Raw genomic sequence first — 20,889 nt, forward strand, 5'->3', positions numbered from 1 at the left:
CAAGAACCCAGGTAGGTAGGAATGCCATCGCTATGGGCTAAAAGATCATCTCTGTGGGTAGAAACCTCATCATTGAGGCTTCTAACGTCATCATCAGCAGTAATATCATTACTACAACTACAGCTCAGCCTACACATTACTACATGTTACTGGTGGTAATCACCTTTCATGTAATTGCATGTTGTCCACCTACTCATCTACTTTGCACAATTAGCATGAACAATTAGACCCTGTGCATTTGAAGATAAGATCAGAAGAACGGCGTGATCCGATTGTTGATTATCGGGATAACTTAGATAGATACAACTTACAATTTAATAGCAGATGTAAACAAGGTCTTTCCATCTAAAGACATAGGACATAGGACCATGAACCCCGAGTGTTGGTGTGCTAGAAACATTGACATTTAAAAGAGAACTAGACTGGTGTTCAATGCTTTACCTTCTACATTCTGTACTGTATATCATATTTAGCCAAACCTACTACAGCCTTATATTTCATAAAAAAACTCCTGATTATGGACACATTGGCGCAAACAAATAGAACCGCATTAGCTTGACTTCCACAGATGCCAACCTCCACAACTTACCTTCGACTGGACATCAGCATTGTGGTCGTTCTGGAGGAGCAGGGCGGCTGACTTGGTGTCGTCCTTGCGTGCAGCAATGTGCAAGGCAGGCAGGCGGACCTTGCCTTTCGTATCATTCTCCAATAGGACAGAAACTACCTGGTTGTGGCCCTGCTGGAGGGCAATGGCCAGAGGGGTGAATCCATCCTGGATGAAAGAAGACAAGTTAAGAGGATTAGCTACATTTCGTTTTCTATAATCCATAATTTGATCATGTTAAGTAAGTACTCTAAACTATAATCTCCAAAATTCTAACTTGTTTGGATGAAAGACATTCAATGAGTGCTGAAGCAATACATTCTCAACAAAAATGTGGTTTTCAAATAATTACCATCTCAAATGAAAGCAATAACAGAAAAAAACACTCATCAACAACAATAACAAGGTTGTAATACAACAGTTGACAAGTTTAATTCAGAATAATGTCTATTTCCCCAGCATTGAGTCCATCAATCCATCACAGCCATGTCATATTCACCATTCTGCGCTGCTCTCACTCAATCTTTTAAACAGAAAATGTTGTTTTTATTTAATAATTATTACAATTTGCTTTCGCTTTAAAGCTTTTCCTATCGCTGCTAAGCTTCTACCAATAAAACTTAACACGTCCTACATATGCTTCAAACTGGAAGCCTACCAGGACAGGGAGGGACTTTATTGGTTAAGCCATGGTTAGTTCTTAATATGAAACCTCTGTGCAGAAAGATTCACTCACTGTAGTAAAGAGTGATCACCCAGCAGCGGAGCTCAAGGAATGTCAATGTTTGTCAATCAGTGAGTCAAGCACTTTGGTCAAGACTTAAATGTCTTGACGAATACTAAACGGATTGCCATGGCATTTTGTCCGAACATTTATTGTCCCCAGAGGATGTATCCTAATGACTTTTGTTATGTCCTGATGGTGGTGTTGATTCAGCCGACCACTATGTGGTCATGTGCCATGAGATTTCGACATTTGTCATCATGATTCCCACAGGATGTTTCCTAATGACTTGGTGGTTCCATTACCTTTCCACTAGCGCTGACATATTTAAAAGTGGAATGTCTCAACACCTCCAGGATGGATGCCATGAAATGTAATAATTAGATTTTTCAACCAAATATCTGCGAAATAATGCAATTTGCACCATCCTTGTATGTGCTTTGTGTTCAGTCCAAATGCATTCATTGTTTCTGATGTAGTCTCCCTAAATACACAAACTCCTCTCACCTCAGTCGCAGTGCTCTGGTTGCCTCCATTCTCAAGCAGGTATCGCACCACATCCATGTGATTCTCCTGGGCAGCCATGTACAGAGGAGTGAATCCATTCTACAGCGCACATGCAAACAAGAGAGGTTACCGATGAAGTCTAGGTCATGAACATGCACTGTACTTAATCAACCAGACGCAGACAAAAATGAAATCAATTCTCTCTAGCATGATATTAGTGATGAGAGATACAGGAGATGATATTGCCATTGCGTCTCAAGAGGATAGTAGCATTAAATGACTTCAACAGTAGAGTACAGAGGCTCACCTGAGACTGTGAATTGATGTCAGCTCCTCGTTTGACCAGGAGCTTTACTACTTCAGCCTGACCAGCTAGGGAGGATATGTGAAGTGCTGTGTTTCCTTTCTGGATTAATAGAACATATAAAAGGACAATGAGAAGAAGCATTTCCTTGCACTCAGTAGTGTGCAGATCTCCGCCAGGTGTGTCTCCCCTTTCCTTTCCGAAAAGGTGGACTCCTCCACATTGATTTTTTTCATCTCATATTGTGCCTAACTTTAGTGGAGTTTAACATATTGGGTATGGGATTAAGCTGCAGATGCTCAGGTTCAAAATGAGACTAAACTTTTCTATGGATGTCATTTTTTAGCCAAAATGTGGCCTGCATCGGACTGGGTAAGGCTTGTTTTTAGCCTAGCTGCCAATGACGGTATAAAACAGTGAATTCAATTGTTTTGTGAAAATCACTGAGCTCCTCTCTCCTCTTGTCCTCTTCTCTTCTTCTTTCTCTCCTCTCTCCTCTTCTCCTCTTATTTCTCTCCTTCTGGATCAATTATTGTCTGTTCAATGCACATTACTAACTCTACTTCTTTCCGGGAGGCTCTGTGCTTCCTCGCATCAAGTTCCCTTTTTCCCTGTGAAATGGTTTTTACTATCTTTATTTGGTGGAGTTTTTCCTGATCCGATGTGAGATCCCGGAACAGGGATGTTATGTATACAGATTGTAAAGCCCTACGAGGCAAATTTGTATTTGTGATTTTGGGCAATACAAAACAAACTGAATTGAATTGTTCCAGCTTCCATACACCTTAGCATAGATTCTGCTCTCTACGACTCCATGCCTGCTTTGCAACTCTACAACGCCGTCAAGGTTCAACAGCTATAGCTTGAGGACACATACATAAATCCTGCTTGTCAGGAACTGAGGTCCACGCAGTTTCAAGCTGAGATGACCTACCTTTGTGGCCGAATCCACTGCAGCACCTCGCTCCAAAAGCTCCTGGACCAGATCCACATGGCCCTCCTTGGCTGCCAGGTGCAGTGCATTGAGACCATTCTGGAAAAAGACAAGGGAAGAAAGGTCAGGCCCAAAGTTCAACAACCCAACAGCCAACACCAACAAAGACTAAATACAGGTACAAATGGAAAGAGAAGGGATAACCTCCTCCAACAGGTCCATAACGAACAGCCTCTTTCTCAGTTTCTTTAATTGAATATGTAGCTGTCCCTCACTCTTACATGTGGAGGGACAGACCGAAATATCAAAGCTTTGGCAATCAAAGTTGGGTCAGATGTTGTTCCATGTTATGCTGGTGTGGAGCAGAGCCAGTCCATGGAATGAAGATATAAATAGGTGTAGGTGTGTGTGTGTGTGTGTGTGTGTGTGTGTGTGTGTGTGTGTGTGTGTGTGTGTGTGTGTGTGTGTGTGTGTGTGTGTGTGTGTGTGTGTGTGTGCGTGTGTGTTTGTGTGTGCAGGTCAAACAAAAATCCTCTTATTTTCCATGGTGCCGTGTTGATCCCTTTTAATCAAATATCATTGTCTTTGCTAGTGATTTGTGATGGTAGAAAAAATAAATTAATTCTTAAATGCCAAACTAGCTAGAAACACATTTCAAAAAAGCTGATTTAAGCTAGAAGGCTAAATATATTTCAAATTACAGATAACACTAAGGATTTCCCTTAACTTAACAAATGTAGTAGTTCAGTGGAGGGATGTTTGAAGTTTAAAGTTATAAGTCACTCATGATCGCTATTAATATCTGTATTGGGCTCTTCGGTGTCATGTACTGCTTGGTTGGCAGGGAAGAGGTGTTACATGCTTGCTAAGCTGAGAGATGACAAGATGAAAGAAATAAGCTTGATAACTTTACATTACATTTAGCTGACGCTTTTATCCAAAGCGACATACATTTGTTTCTTTCTATACACCGTAGACACAGCAACGGGGAGCAATTTGGGGTTAAGTGTCTTGCTCAAGGACACAACGACGAGGACTAGCGGAGCCGGGGCTCGAACCACCGATCCTCTGATTGAAAGACGGGCATGCTGAGCCACAGTCGCCCCGATAACTGAGAGCTTGCCAGCCAAATGTTTGAGCTCAAATGGTTTTGTAATAAACCGACTGAAGACTAATTTAAAGGGGATAATAGGGCTTATCCTTTGTGCTTTAATGAAGTCTTTTTTAATGAACTAAGTACAAATCTGAGCATTATTTCAAAGCCCATGTACATATCCAGCAGACACAGAGACACAGAGACACATTGTTTTTATTAGGTGTAGGGTTTCTGTGCACCTGATGACAAAAACTAAATATTCACCATCCTTTTAGTTCTGGTTTGTTCCCCCCAAACTCTGAGAGATACATATTTGTCTCTCTAGGTGCTAAATGTCTGTCTGGCTTTTGCTTCTGGTCTGGTCTTGCACATCGTTTTAGCAGGAATCACTTTCCCGTGTCTGCTAAAAACAAGGTGATTGAGAACCAAAACAATGAGCTAAACTGGGCTGAATGGCTCAAGGAGGAACTTTGCAGGTGTGTATTCATTTTCTGTCAGGTTTTCATTGTGGGCATTGCATAGTCATTTGATCCATTGTTAATGTAAATAATATTGATTTGTGCAGCTTTATTAGTAGAATTAAAATGATGACAACAGCCTCCCGTTTTCTTTCAGATCTTTAAGCAAAAGAATGGAGCTGAATGCAGGGTTGTTCCCTACAGTTTGCCCTTCTTATTTTCTAAGACCTAGCACTGATTAATGAACCCTTTCAGCAGCACTAGCATTAGGCTGCAGCATAAAAACAGTCGATAAGTAATTTCCTTTGTGACAAACTAACCCTCATCACAAGGCCCCCTGAGGCCGATGGCCCCACCATACTCCTGGGGACCCTACAGAGGCTCCCTGTGGGATACCAAGAGAGTTTTTTCTCACCCTAGAATAATTTCACTGTGCTTCAATTGTATTTGCCCAGATGTAACCCACAGCTGGCAGCAGGCATCTGCTCAGTAACAGAGCAGAAAATGTTTTTTAGACAAACCCAGATTTTTTTCTTTAATCAGCTGATTATGCACCTGCCTGCCTCCTGTTGGCCTCATATCACCCAATACAGCCAATGTGTTGGTACAACTGCTGTATCTAAAATACTTGTTCAAAGAACAGAAAAGCTACCTTTTTATTGAGTTTATTGATGGTTTTCTGTGGTTCTGCCTTTTTATTTTTCATGGAAATGTTCAAAAGCATAACAACATGACTGTGACCTTGTTCATTTTAAGTATGTTTTTGCAGCCATGTTTCTCAACGTCCAATGCCAATACTCAGTGCAAACCCAGGAAGTAGTGTGCCCTTTATGTAGCAAGGCGTAAACCAAGGGTGTGAAGATCTGGGTGATGGATGGGCATGGAGTGAGCCGGACCATAATCCTATGTTTCAATCTTCTTGCTTGGCCTTGGAACTTGATAACCATGTCCGGTTGTCCAATCCGAGCTTCGACTCAAAATGTGTTACGTCATCCTCAGATAGGTATATTAATTAATGAAAAAGAGCAGATCCAAAAGATAAAGCATCCAAGTAAGTTTATAAAAAAGCATGTCAAGAAAATGTAGGACAAGTGTGGGACATCAGGGGAGACCATAACTTCCAACCCCCACCACGTGGTTTTTGTTCAGTTCTTTATCCCAGAACAATCTGTCAGCAGTCTGTTTGAAGTAGCACCTGCCACTGTTCTCCCATAAAAGACCAGACAGCTATTTTTCAGCTCTGACAACTGCAGAGATGAAGTTCCTGTGTCTTTTGTCCCAAAGGACAACAACAGTCAGAGGGTTTTGGATGAAACAAGTTCTCCCCATTTGGTCAGGGAAGGACTTATAAACGAACAATCTCCAATTCGGCCATACCTCTCTGGGGCCCTATTCATCGTTGTATACCCCCTCCCCCATGACCTCCATTCACCTCCAGGAAGACACTAACCCCTTTATCATCCTCCATGCCCTGTACGCCCACTCTCCCATCCATACAATCTGTTTCCTCATTCTGTCGACCCACATGAACACAATCACTGAGGAGACGTTTCCTAATTATCTGTTTGATCTATTACGCAAGTATTTTAAAGTGGCAAAAAACTAATTTAGCAGTACTTGAGTTGTCTCAGGGGAGGGAGGTTCTTATAATCAGAGTAGATACCACCTCATCAGTGCAGTATGTTATTGAGCTATAATCAGCTTCAGAGAACACTAAAACACTGATGCCCATTAGTCACTCAGGGGAGGTTTTCAAGGAAATTAAAAGATTATCAATAATCTGCTCAAAACTAGGCTATTTTTTTAAACAACATGTTTTAAAAATATTTCTGAGCTTCTTTGAAATGTTATGTAGTCTCTACAATGTCCCCCCTAACTGATCTAAGAATACTATTACTGCATTTTTAATGTATCCATGGAAAATGCAGTAATTGTATTCCTCTTGGCTAGCTACCTAAGCCATTGAACCAACACAACATCTGATGTATTATCAGCGTAATACAACTGTTATAGCTAACATGGTAGCTACAGCAGACAGTTGTCCATTTACACACTCAACAGTGGAGTTGTGTTTATGTCCACTGTAGTGTTTTTTAAGCTTAGTTTGTCACATTTACAGAGCCACTAGTATGCTGAGGGTCACATGGTAATTTACACACAGACAGTGTTTGAGGGTTTTACAAAGGAGCATTTGGTCTTAAGGAACAAAGAGAATGGACCACCTGTGGTTCGTCCTGTGGTTTATGACACGAGATAAGGAACTGGAGGGGGATTCGAGCCAGCCGAGATGAAAGGTTTCTGGGGAAGGATGACTGTAGGCTGAAGTAAGATTCTCATAAGTTGTAACGTATAGAACTGAATAACAATTCCTTCTAGGTCAAATATTGCATTAGCAAACACAGGAGGGTGGAGTGAGGACTTCAGGTACCGGAAAACATTAATGTTATGGAGCCATCTTCAAAACCTGTGCTAAGAGAGACTCCGCCCCTGTGGGACTTTTAGCCAATCGCATGCCGTAGAACTAACCAATGAGTGGCCTTAAGCTCTGTGAGTGAGATAAACTAAAACGCGAGACTGGAAGGGGCTCTCTTGAACCACGGAGGCGGCAGGTAACTGGGGGACAGACTGTGAATCTTTGAGCAAGAGAGGGCCTCAAGCGACAATGCATACGCTGTTTTTGTGATGAACCTTTTATTAAATACTTTTTAATTATACCTCATCGAATTCCGGACTATTACTTCCCATGATCACCCGGGATTTAAAGAATACATTCTCACCACCTGACATATGTAAGTCCAATAATCACTCACCTTTTAGCTCTGGTTTGGTCTTCACCAACTCTTGAGAAATAAATCTCATGCTAAATGCTCTACTATGTTCACTACATAGTTCGCCTGATGGTTGGTAATGAGCATAGTCCAGTTGTTAAGACCAAAACCGGTGCGCCAGCAAACCAAAACAACGGGCTAGAGGAGGCTAAACACTCTGTAGAGCTGTGGGAAACAGCAGGTTTTAGGAAATATATTTGGTGTGAAAGTTCATTATTGATCACCAAAACACAACAATCCTATATCAAGGTCCATTTGCCACTTTGCTCAAAGCTTTCACAGACAGCTCGTGGCAGTGAATGTTTTTGGCAGTTGTCATCAAGTTACCTAAGTGTGGAACGTCTGTCATGTGATGACAAGTGGTCATATACCGATATAGCGTATCAGTAATGAAGGTTTAAGAAGGTTTAAGAAATGTATAGATATGTCACACAAGGAATCTCCCATGTTGTGCTCTGGTGCCTTGATGCAAGTATCAGTACCATTATGATATGTGGAATGGAAATGAGTTAATGTCCAAGGCTAAATAATAAATTAGTTAAATATAAAAAGGCATTAAAAAACAACTATCTTAATAACTTACGTCCTCTTGACGTCATACTTTGATATGTGACAATTACTGTGATTTCTTTTTAAACCTTTTTTTGCATTTCTACTCTAGCGAGACAGAAACATAGCTTGAGAGAAACACATGCAGGCACAGGAGCTCAAAATATCTTGATGGTGCCAACATCGGTTGATCACCAACAATGTCGAAACATATCACAGAGCCACCAGCAAATCTTAAATTTCCACTCCATGTGCCTTTTGTTTACCCGGCTAGTCATCATGACTGTTGCCAGGAGAGGACTGTTTACCTCCTATCAGGTTGCATTGCCCGTCTCGTCCATGGCTGGAATGCTGACCCTAACCCTGGCTTAGAGGAAACTAGATAATGACTGGGCCTAACTAATGAAACACTCCCAGATCAAACACAGTTCTCTCTGCTACTGGAATGTAGAGCCATTTTCATATGATATGATTAGTGGCGGACAACATGAGCACATTAGCTCCTAGAATAATACATTCTGTGGAGTGTATGATAAGCCCCATTGGACTCATTTAACAGGCACACATGTATCAAATGACTATGCAATGTTAAAGTTGTCCCTTGTTGTGTCAAACCCATATATTATTATCACCTCTGCAGTTCCCCTCAGCTCTAGATCAGAGCCATTTAGCCTTTTCAGCTCATGGTTTTGGGGCATCAGTCAGAAGAAAACGCTCTTATCAGCCTGGTTTCTAGTAGCTGTTTTCAAGCTCTCATGAACCCACTGTTCACCACCTGCTGAGCATAAAACAACAAATACACATTTAGCTGTGGTACATTTAGCAGCTAAAAAATGTTTTCCCTCAGGAGTTGGTGGAGACCAAACCTGAGCTAAAAAGATAGTCGAGGTTCATCAGGTAGACACAAATACAACTCCAAATGAATTATAATCTTCCTAGAGTCTTAAGAAGGAGGATGGGAGCCAGAGCCTTCAGTCATCAAGCTTCTCTTCTGTAGAACCAGCTTTCAGTCCGGGGGGCAGACACAGTCACCTCATTTAAGAGTAGACGTAAGACTTTCCTCTTTGATAGCGCTTAGAGTTAGGGCTGGCTCAGGTTTGCCCTGGTCCAGCCCCTAGATATGCTGCTATAGGCCTAGACTCCTGGGTGACATCTTAGGATACACTGAGCTCCTCTCTCCTCTTCTCTCTCTCCTTCTGGATGAATCCATGTCTCTTCAATGCACATCACTAACTCTACTTCTTCCCGAAGCCTTTGTGCTTTCTCGCTTCAAGTTTCTATGGATCGTGGCTGTGTCTGAAGCCGGTCCTGCTGATGTCCCTCCTCTCTACCTCCTTTTGCTTCATGAATCGTGGTTATCTGGATCATGGTCCATGCCTACTACTCATTATATGAATAATTTCTGTCATATTCATTGAATGTGCTGTAACTCTGTTACGTTGTTCATTCTGGTCAATGATATCTATTGCTTCTGTCCATCCGGGGAGAGGGATCCTCCTCTGTTGCTCTCCTGAAGGTTTCTTCCTTTTTTCCCTGCAAAAGTTTTTTTTCTGTTTTTTGGGGAGTTTTTCCTGATCCGATGTGAGTTCCTGGGACAGAGATGTCGTATGTGTACAGATTGTAAAGCCCTCTGGGGATCAATTGTAATTTGTGATTTTGAGCTATACAAAATAAACTGAATTGAATTGAATTATGTGTCTGCTGAATGTTTCCAGGCAACTGTTTGCTAATATGTTGTCCGTAAGAACTTCACAGATGGAAAGTGGCCAAAAATCACTGACTGCAGCTGTAAGGAAATTAAGCTATTCGGTGTCTGAAAAGTATAACAATGCAGTAGTTCATCCTTATGAAGAAGTATTTGTGTGAGAACTCTAAATGAAATGTAGTCACAATGAATAATAATATTTACCCCTGTGTTTGTCCTGCAATAAGTCATGTTATGTGATCTGTCTCCTACCTGATTGCAGGTGCTGATGTCAACTCCCCCTTTCAGATATTCCAAAACTTTGTCGATGTTTCCTGCTCTCGCCGCTCGCAGGAAACTGGTGTTGCTGTCCGACTGGAAGAGACACAGGAGAAGGACATTGTAATAAAATCATCGACATAACGTCCAAAGCACATATACATTTCCTCATTGGCTGTCGATGACGAATAGTTATCACATAATTCAGCCTTCTCAGTTGAATGAGTCACATTATTTCTCAAGTAATAGAATACAAAAAACAAGTCACAATCAAAGCATCCAGTAGGGAGGACGGAATTCTACAGTCTTCAAAGTTTGGTCAAAACTCTGTTTTAGTTGCAATAGTGCAGACGGGATGTGGAGTTCTTTACGACTGAGTTTTACTGAGTTTGAAATCAGCCCCCGCGAATCCGCGGGCTACGATGTTTACGTTTTGTAAATATTAATTTATTCGCGATAATTCTGCACAGAAATATGGTTCAGCTTCTCCAAGATTCAGTAGAATTTCCGCTTCCACTGCCTTCTGCCCGCGAGATCGTACGAGATTCACACAGCAAGATTAATTTGAAGATGGGTAAGTGTATTTACTGAACTTTGCAATAGCATATTTACGTTAGTAATGGTAGCTGGAACTGAGGTGACCATATCCTTAACACCAAAAAGGAGGACACTATGCGGTATTTTGTGAGGCTGTGAATAATTGCATAGGAGGGGTGCAGTTTGATTTTATTAAGTGTGAAGAGAGGCGATGTGAGCCCTTTTTACTGTAATTGATCTCCTTGGAGCATACCCTGCTTTATCAATTAATTAATATGTATTTTTTATTTTGTATATGTAATATACATATATATATCTTATATATATGTAATATATTATTAATATGTAATTATTAATTGTAATTAACAATGAATTAATATGTATTTTGTAATGTATTTATATATATATATATATACTTATATATATTTGTATATAATTGCAATCAATTCGGTAAAAAGTAATAAGACACCACTGTAGTTCAAAGTAAAAGTTCAATTAAAATCTTAAGTTATAAATCTTAACCTTTCCCTCCGTCAAACTGATGTAACATTCCTTTGAATAAATAATGAACTAATTAAGATTGCTCGTTAGACCCTCAAAACAGAATTATATCTCATGTTTAACCGCTACGGAGAAATTGGAGCCAGCGGATCATTTCAAAAAGTCCTGCCGAGATCAGGCTGCTCTCAGCGGGCAGCAGAGTGCTGACCGCCCGTTGCCGGCGGGACTGACCGGTCCCGTGAGCAGGACCTCAACTCGTCAGCATATCTTTTTAAGTAGGCTGATTCTTGACTAACGGAGCACATATTTGATGCTTAAACAACTAAGTAGTGACTCAACAACAGTAGTATTCCGAGAACGTCAACTTTCAGTTATGAGTTTTCTCATCAAGTACAGAGAAGAACGCGTATTGAGAAACGGCCGCTGTAGACATCTTAACGCTGATTGGCCAAGACTCGACACATCAAAGATCTTCTATTTGTGAAGATCACAACATCAGATTTTCTCCGTTTCTCATTTCAATCTCAGAAACGCTGGCCGGCCAGTTCAAATATTTTGATTTCAAAACGGCGAATTTTGCCGAAAGTTGACAAGTTTTCAGGTATGCAAAAAGGAGGACAAAGGACAAAGGACAGGGCATTGAAAATCCGGACTGTCCGGCCTAAATCCAGACATCTGGTCACCCTACCTGGAACTATCAGGGAGCTAGCGGGAGCTAATGATAGCTGGATACAGCGTGTCTGTAAGACTGAACGGTGCGTAATCAACTTTTGTCACTATCACCGTTAACTTTCTTTCAGTGAACTTAGTATGACCAGTAGTGTTGGATCTCGGTTAAGTGTTTGTAAGACTGCAGTGGCGGGCTGTCAGAGCCTACTAAGCCTTCTCTGGTGGCCTAAACATAATCACAAAGTTATATCTATTTTATAATTAAATAAAAAAAAATATATATTTTTTTATAATTAAAAGTTATATATATTTTATAATGTCATTGTTTTTCACAAATACACTACATGTATTATAATTATTTTTCCCTATTAGCTTATTTTCTCATTGCACACCTCCTGTGTTCCTCTGTTGCCTTCAGCTTGAGTCTGCTGCATGGCGCTGCGATGCCACTGTTGAACAGCGCTCAACCAATCACATTTCACTTCTGTTTCTCTATGGAATTAGAGAGCTGATTAAACTATATGAGAAGGCCTTCTAGCATCTGTTTGCCACAGGGCCCGCGTGACCATTAACGTGTGCTGTGATTGGTCAGTGTGTAGGTACACACCCTGGAACTGAAGCGCACAGATAAACCTAAACTTTTTTTCAAAGGAGAGTGGATGACTTTAATGAACAGCATCTGGTAAGTTTTCTGCTTTTTGTGTTTTTTCATCTGCGGTGGCGTTGTTTTGATGTGTCTATGGTGCTGTTTTAAGGGGTTGGGCTGGTCAGGTGGGTCAGTCAGGACGCACAACATCGCCGAGCCAGTTTACTCTTGGACCAATGAACCCTGTGCACTACTTTACATTGTAAGATTCCATGCCGGGCACAGACAGAGGATGAGTGGACCCATTTCAAAGCGTTCTCTCACACCGCAGGGTCTATCTCTATATTAAGATCCTGATCTTATACTCTTAATTGGAAAGTAATATTTTGTTTTCGGGTTGCAATATTGATGTCTTGCTGTGTTTGTTTTTAAATTGTAATGTTTTAAATTATTCGTTGACTTTGTCAACCTGCATGTCATTAAACACTGGTGGCCTGAGCCCAGGGACTACAGGCGGAAAGTAGAGTCCCACAATAAATCATGATAAAAAATGAATGTGCATCCATAATTAGACACATACGGTTTCTTTGGTGGAGGAGGGTGTGTATGTTTGAGGTTTGGGAAGGACATGTTGCCCGTTTGTTTTTGGATGCTGACTGCGCTGCAGTTGGAAACAGACCAGGACTGTAAGGTGGCAGAATGATTCAGCATTTTCCTCTTGGTGTCTTCACTAAAGCTAAATGCTGGCTCACATACAGCTTGTTCAAAGCTCCAAGCTCTCTGTTCTTCCTGTGGAAAAACACTGTGTGATGCTTATATTCACTGCATTCAAACTGCGCTATCCCTTCCAAGAGGAGGTCAGTTTCAGAAGTGCCAGCATTAGCACTATACTGGAGGTATGGGTCTTGTTTGTTTCAGGGTCTTGTTTGTTTCTTTTGCAAAGGTCACAGTTTTCCTCAAATTTTCATTAGCAGGCTCTTTCTGTGTTGACAGTTTTTTGAGTCAGAGTTTCCCTCCTCCATTCCTTTATCACAGTCCGTCATTCAGTCCCCAACAGCAGTCCCACAGTGCACATTGTAACATGTAGAATACAGAGATCAGCGGTACGAATGCGGCCCTGATGATGCATGAACTGAGCAGTGACACTGCAGCATTGATGTCTACTTCACACACACACACACACAAATAATTCTGGTCCTATGGTTCCGCCTGACCTGCAGTCAGCTGCTGTCTGGCTGCTGCAGAGAACTGCATTGCATCACTCAGACTCACGACTGCTGGAGCTTTTTGCAACACTGCAATCACCTCAAAGAACCATATTAATGCAACGCATAACATTACAGAATGCTTCATTGAAAAAGACTGAAGTCAACTTGCAGAGACTAGCGCTAGCATATAGGGCATAGAGGTATATGTATCCCTTATTCATCATATCTTTTCCACTGAAAGCACACCCTATAGGTCCCTGTATCACATAGTCATCATGTTTTCTCTACTGGCAGGGCACCCAAGCGGTACCTGTATCCCTTGGTTTTATCTACCGAGCATCCAAGAGGGCAATTTTTATAGCCTGGAAAGACGTATTCATGCATTCTCATACGTTGTTACAGAGTTAGCATTGTTTTCTAGCAGCAATGCACAAAGCAGCCATTTTCGCAATCAAGCCTGTCTGATAATATCCTCACATTCCCTCCAGAGCTGCAGAGTCACATTATGCTAGCTAGACCTTGACCTAATCATAATTCTGCAACTGGCGGGTTGCTATAGTGACAATTAGACTAACAGGACTCACAGACAAGTGGGGCTTTTGCATGGATGATACTTATCATTGGAGAGAAAGGGAGAATTGTGGCAACCAGCTTCCTACAGAAATGGTTTTATAACTCCTGTTTATAAGGAGCTTAGTCAGTTTGTCACTCTCTTTGATGGCACACTTTTGGAATATCATCAACAACAAAAAACCCAGTTGCTGTTACATGAAGGTCATGTTTGGGGTGAGTCCGCAATGAATAGGAACAGAAAGGTCATGAAAAGGAACCTTAGTCAGGCATCAAGGTCATTGCTGTTCTGCTTCTTTCACCACAGTTAGTACATTTTAGAATTGAGTTAGGTATTTGATCAAACATAAAATGTAACCAAACTGAATAATATGTATCATTTCTCTAACTCCTCAATGTTCCTGCTTATGTTTCAGCTAGTGTCTACTCAAGACCATTACTTCATGACTTCATCAAACCTCCCCAGCATGACAAAGCCCAGCCCGAAATCTCCTCCTACATCAAACATTCATTGAAAAAAATCCCTGTCCTTATCTGTGGAGAGCTCGGAGCTTCATCAATAATGGAAACAATCTCCCATGCCCCTGCACACATGATGTGGAAGACCAGTGCCCAGGCTGGGAGCATCATTGCCCCTCCCAGTTTCCATGGTGACAAGCACTGCCCTCTCTGGAGGTAACCATGACAGCAAGGCGCTGTCTTTTCAGCAGAGCTAGCAAAGTGAGCACAAATTACATGAAGGACATTGCTTCCTTTAGAACTGTTAACAGCCATTCGCCCGGACGTCATTCACATGTGAGACATACTGGGTCTTTTGGTGTGTGCGATGTGTGCATGTTTGAGTGATCCAGTGTGGACAAAGAAGAGTGAATATTGAATTTACATTTGTCAGGTGGCCTGAAACACCACAAACACATAAACTCATAAGACATGAAAATATGGCTTTGTGTCTGCTGAATGTCTAAATGGTAAGTTGTTTGCTGACAGTCTAGCCAAAACAATTTTCTTATTGTGTATCTGTCAGCTTGTTTAAAAGTTATTTTGCCCTCTAGAGGCTAAAGATGTATTCCTGTTGCTGTAAGTCAGTCAATAACCTTTTATGGGAGGATGCTCATTATTTCCACCGAAAAGAAAATGTATACCCATTAAACTGGCCTTTACTATACCGCTCATTTACAATGCATTGCACCTAACCTTAATCCAACTAAAAACATGTATATCCTGAAGAATAGCTTAAAGAGGACCATTTGATCCACATAAGAACAAGAGTATAAGAACATACACGCACACATATTGATTGCAACTGTGCCCTTGTTCCCTATTTGATTGACGCAGCACATTCTATTCCTAGCTGTCCACACAGACTAACAGCAGCTCTGTTTACTAGCAACGGCACCTCTCCCGTTGGTGCTCTGTCTGTGTGTTTCTGATTATTAAACTCTCCTTTTGGTTGCCTTGCACACATTAGTCCATGAACACACCCAGTGTTTATGAGATGACAACAGCATGTCATTCAGTGCAACCAATAATAATCATGACATCCACAAAAACCCACATTTAGCAAAATAAAAAGCAGTTTTTCTTTTTTACTTGGAGGTGTGAGGTTTTCACCCCAAAGCAATATCAATGATGTAATCACATACGGACGTTCATGCAGAGTATAAATAGCCTGTTCTGATGACATAATTGTAAATACAGTAAGTCCTGATATATACGCCACTTTCATCTTCCATTCCCTTCATTACCATTATGACCAACAGCAGTACAGAGCTTTGGAAGACGACTTAGAAATGGCCCAAGCAAACAGAGACCTGAGGGGTTATTGGTTTCAGATCAATTTAGATGTAAATGCTTCAGGCTGGGGGAGCATCAGTGTAGTGGTGATACAGTATAGAACTGCTACAAAACAGTTGTATTATATCAGAGAATTTAAACTTTTTATGCAAATGCTGTACATTATGTAGGAAAAAACATCTAAATTGTGCTACAGCAAACAAACTGAGTCTTTGCTATCATGGGATGTCTAGTTTGGGGCATCGAGTCAACCCCATTTGTCTACAGGTGTATGACAATAATGATGTATGCAAAATATCTGATGAATAAATTAATTTCCTTTTCCAATACATGCTTGAGGAATATCCTCCCTTTGAAATTCTTGACTAAAATTGAACTCTTAAATATTAGTCCTACAGCATTGTATTTATTAATATCCCACTAATCATTTGCAGATTTTCTACAACTCATGGTTAGGATGACGTGACTTTTAAAATGCACACGACTGGTTGAACGTAGAGCGCTCTAGATTAGACCATGTCTAATCATCCACTCAGTGTTTCTACACTGCTTTTCTTTTTCTCTCCTCTTCTCTCTTTTATCCTTTGAGATAATAGAAGCTCAGCTGGAACCTGTGCTGCCAGGATCAATGCAGGCTGTCCGGTCAACATCTCCTGCTACACACCCAATCATAGCTGTCTGGACCCTCCTGAGCCAGTCAGGTCAAATATACACCAGACCTTTGTAGGTAGCCGTCTTAACCTGTGCAGTATCCAACTCACAACCCAACCGCACTATGAGGGATTTGTCTTGGTTTTTACACTGTATGCGTCGGTATCGGACGCCGAGAGGCATGACAAAGTGTGTCTGTAATAGCCGCCCTGGGAATGAGAACGGGATGGCCTATTACAAGTTGGTGGCATGAGATATGAGAACATTTTGACAAAGGAAGTTGGATGTTTTTAACAGATGAAAACCAGATTTTAGACCTTGGGTTTACCATGGCCGACTACTTTATGTATTATTGCATGTGATTGAGATTTAGAATCCATTTATTGGACTGTATGGGTCATTTTCATTGTTTTAGCTGATTAACAATAAATCATGAAAACATGGCTGCCCACCATTTTAGAATGCACAGCAAATGTTTACATTTATTTCTTATCTTGCAGGCTGAAATTGGCTACAAAACATGTAAATTGACACAAACTTTTACATTTGCATATTAACACATCCAGAAGAAACAATATTAGCAGTAATTTGTATACAACAGTCACTCTCCGGTTAGTTCTGGTTTGATCTCCACCAATTTATGGGTCTCTTTAGCCGCTAAATGCTCAAAACGTGTGCTGAAAAAAAACATCTTCAGGGTTGATGATTATTGTATTTTTACTACTGTTTTACTGTTTATTTATATTACTTATTTTTTATTTTACTATATGTCTTTTGTGTGCACATTACCCGTCTGCTGCTGTAATCCTGCAAATTTACACTCTGTGGGACTAATAAAGGAATATCTCATTTTAACAATGTTCTCATATATTTCACTATGGTGCAGCTTATAGTTTTTTGGCCAAGATTACGTTACTTTAGATGGTGGCAGCTACAATAAAAGAAAATCTCACCACGTACAAAATCCATAATACATACGGATATTAAGCAGGTCTTAGTGTGTATCATAAAAAAAGTGACAAAAAACAGTCCAGAAACCCCAAATATTGCAGACTAAATACGGTCCAATGCAATGCACAAAGGATATGAAAAAAAGCAGCTCACAGTGGGAAAAAAACAACTAAATAATGGGTAGGTGGGAGTGAAACCGCTCCGAAAAACTCTTGGACGACAACAAATAAGTATTAAATCTGAAGAAAAACATGCAGTCTTTATAAAATCAAGCACTTTAAATATATACTGTATACTATATAGGGATAGTTTAGGTTTCACTCGTTTAAATGGTCTGTAAACTGTAGACTTCCACAGGGCCAAATTAGACCAAAGATAATGGGGCTTCCTGTTTTGCATTCATGCGAATAAAGTGACTATTACTGACTGAGCTGAAAATGGTCTTAGTAAAGAGAATCAGTCTAACCCTACTACATACACACATACTAATAATAAGCCAGAGAGTCCTGAGGCTCCCTTAAGGTATCATACTACCAGTGTGACCTGCTTCCACGGGACCTTTTCCTAAATGCCTTCACCCAGACAGAAAACAAAGCCCTTGGAAGACTTTAAACATGCAAAGCCACCAGTATGACATGTTAATACTTATGAAGCCCTGCAAGCAATGTCAGGATACCGTGTGCATGCATTTGTATGTGTCATGGTCATCCTGGTACATTCAAAGACAATATATCCAAACTGCTGATGCCCTTTAATGCACTGAAACGTGTTCGAAACCTACACTTTGAAGTCATACATGAACTGATCAGGCTTTGTGTTGAACAATAACTGCCCCTTTCTATGTTTAAAACTTTTTATTTTTAATTAATCTACTGCCAAATAGTAGAAGATGAAGCTTTGCAACTCTGGGATTAAAGAAAGAAAGTTCCACCATCTTAAAGTCAGGTATGAAATACCTCACACTGGCCTCCGAAGTGTGAGGAGAGCAACGACACCTCATCCCACACGTACACACGCACACACGCACACACACACACACACACACACACACACACACACACACACACACACACACACACACACACACACACACACACGCACACACACACACACAAGCTCCTCAAACCCTGAACACCTCATGTATCTCCTGCTGCTAATACCTTTTGGAAGACACCAATCAGTGCTGATTCTGAAGTCAGAACATTAAGTCCAGAAGCAGTTTAAGTGCGTTCAATTAAAACAGAAACATGTATCAGCTACATGCAAGCTGAGCGTCTTGTCAGTGACAGATGCAAAAACAGTCCTGTCATCAAGATTGTGCCCAAAATAAAAAATACCTGCGGCTTCAAAAGTGAGATCTGACACTTACTTCCAAGTTTGCGCTTTGAAAAGGTAAATCAGAACCTTCTTGTCTGTAAACTCTCCTAAAAAGAGCACCCTGCTGTACCTGCCAGTGTGGGCTCTTACCAGCGTCAGTGGAGGCTGCTCAGGAAAGTGTTCCACACAGTAGTAGTCTGGCAAAGCATTCTGGTCCAGGTAAGACTGGCTCCCGGCAGTCCTGAGGCCCTTGTCCGATCCACACACCTTACACATGGCCGCGTTGCCCATGCTGCAAAGCTTATAAGTCTATCCCATCCGAAGGTATGGGAATCCCAGTGAGTGCATTTAATCACTCTGATAATCCCTGTCGCTGCTCCCCTCCCCCTAAAAACCTACAGGCTACCATCCAGGGGGCGACCCCCTCAGACCCGGCCGAACCTCACTTCTCTTTGGCCTCCAAGGCCCTCCGGTCCTTGTAGCGCCGCCACCTCCAGCAGAGTGCTAGCTCTTACTCATTGGTAATTCCATTGACCAACACCCCCCCAACCCGGCTATTTTTACACCCACCAGCCGAGCTATGCATGTAGAGAGGAGGAGAGCAGAGAGAGGGTGGTCGGCATGCCAACACAGAAGGGGGCATCACAGACACAGTGAGCATGGACTGATGTGTGGCCTATATGTAACAATGACTTGGAACAATATGCAGTCTTTATCAAATCAAGCAATTAAATCATTTGTATCTATATATATACATATATGTATATACAGATAGTTTAGGTTTCCTCAGGGTCATCAACTTATGTCACGTTCACACCAAAAGAGTTGCGAAATATTCGCGAGAGTAGATTACATGTGAAGTCAATGCACAGACGCGAATGGTTGCAAAAAAGCAATTTTTTCAACTCTGGCGAAAACTCTGGCGAAAAATTCGGCCAACACTGAGTTGCGAAAGCCAATCAGAGTTGAGAAGCTCTGCCCGTCGTCACTGCCGTCCTGCCGTTGCTGAATCAAACTGCTGCTGGTCCGCTGAAGGAGCGATGGAAGCGTCTTCATTCAGAAAACTCGTCCTGGAGGAGTCGGAGCTGTGTGCGACTACGGGAAATATTATGAACCCAGACACGGGGGCGTTTGATGTTCCAACGTTTGTGGGACTTCCACAACAAGTATAAAGCAGAACTAGTGGTTATTTCAATGGTGAATGGCGGAAATAGCAACAGTAATAGTTTTCACGGAGTAAAGCCACGGAGTTATTCCTTCCATGGTGGATAGCGGAAATGAAAACTGTTATACGGAGAAAGCCGCGCACCCTTTCCGCTGCGAATGGTTGCGAAAAAGCAAATTAACCACATAAAGTCGAGCGACTAAAGTCAGGCGTAAAAGCGTTGCGAAAATTCACAACTCTTTTGGTGTGAACGTGGCATTAGACCAAAGATAATGGGACTTCCTGTTTTGCGATTGTAAAGTGAGTAAAGTGACTATTACTGACAAGCACTTTAAATATATACTGTATACTATATAGGGATAGTTTAGGTTTCACTCGTTTAAATGGTCTGTAAACTGTAGACTTCCACAGGGCCAAATTAGACCAAAGATAATGGGGCTTCCTGTTTTGCATTCATGCGAATAAAGTAACTATTACTGACTGAGCTGAAAATGGTCTTAGTAAAGAGAATCAGTCTAACCCTACTACATACACACATACTGCTAAATAAAAAGCAGGAGTGTCCTGAGGCTCCTTTAACATAGTGTGACCTGCCTCCACGGGACCTTTTCCTAAATGCCTTCACACAGACATAAACCAATCCCTGCTTTTAATAGCATGCTTGCTGAACACCTGCTAAAGTGCAGCTTTATCTCTAAGAAGAACTGCATGGAAAGAAATTTGAATATATTATTTTTTAGCTCGAAAATGACTGAAGGAAACATTGAATATTTGTCACCATCTGGCATTAAAGTCTTGGATGGAACAGATGGCTATTGACTGATTAAATCTACAAATACAAGTATGAGTTGGCCTACTGGGGGTCATCGTAAGAGTTGACCCCCACTGGTGACTGGTGTACAACACCAGCAACATACCAAGCTTTCTGCACTGGTCCAGACTTTCCTTCAGCATTGTGTTCACTTCACCT

General features: G+C 41.3%; 1 protein-coding gene across 1 annotated transcript in view; it reads right to left on the reverse strand.

Annotated features, from left to right (window-relative positions):
• The window catches only part of ank2b (ankyrin 2b, neuronal), a gene marked incomplete at both ends in the record, with an annotated part of 80,057 nt that extends 61,012 nt beyond the window's left edge, over positions 1 to 19,045 (reverse strand). Inside the window, 6 exons of the mRNA XM_079215674.1 lie at positions 590 to 775; positions 1,839 to 1,937; positions 2,146 to 2,244; positions 3,077 to 3,175; positions 9,965 to 10,066; positions 18,905 to 19,045. Of these exons, the coding sequence (XP_079071800.1) occupies positions 590 to 775; positions 1,839 to 1,937; positions 2,146 to 2,244; positions 3,077 to 3,175; positions 9,965 to 10,066; positions 18,905 to 19,045 (726 nt within the window). The remainder of the gene's footprint in view (positions 1 to 589; positions 776 to 1,838; positions 1,938 to 2,145; positions 2,245 to 3,076; positions 3,176 to 9,964; positions 10,067 to 18,904) is intronic.
• Between the last annotated feature and the right edge of the window lie 1,844 nt (positions 19,046 to 20,889).

This window comes from Taurulus bubalis (genome assembly GCF_910589615.1).
Source record: "Taurulus bubalis genome assembly, chromosome: 3".
Taxonomy (NCBI): Eukaryota; Metazoa; Chordata; class Actinopteri; order Perciformes; family Cottidae; genus Taurulus; species Taurulus bubalis.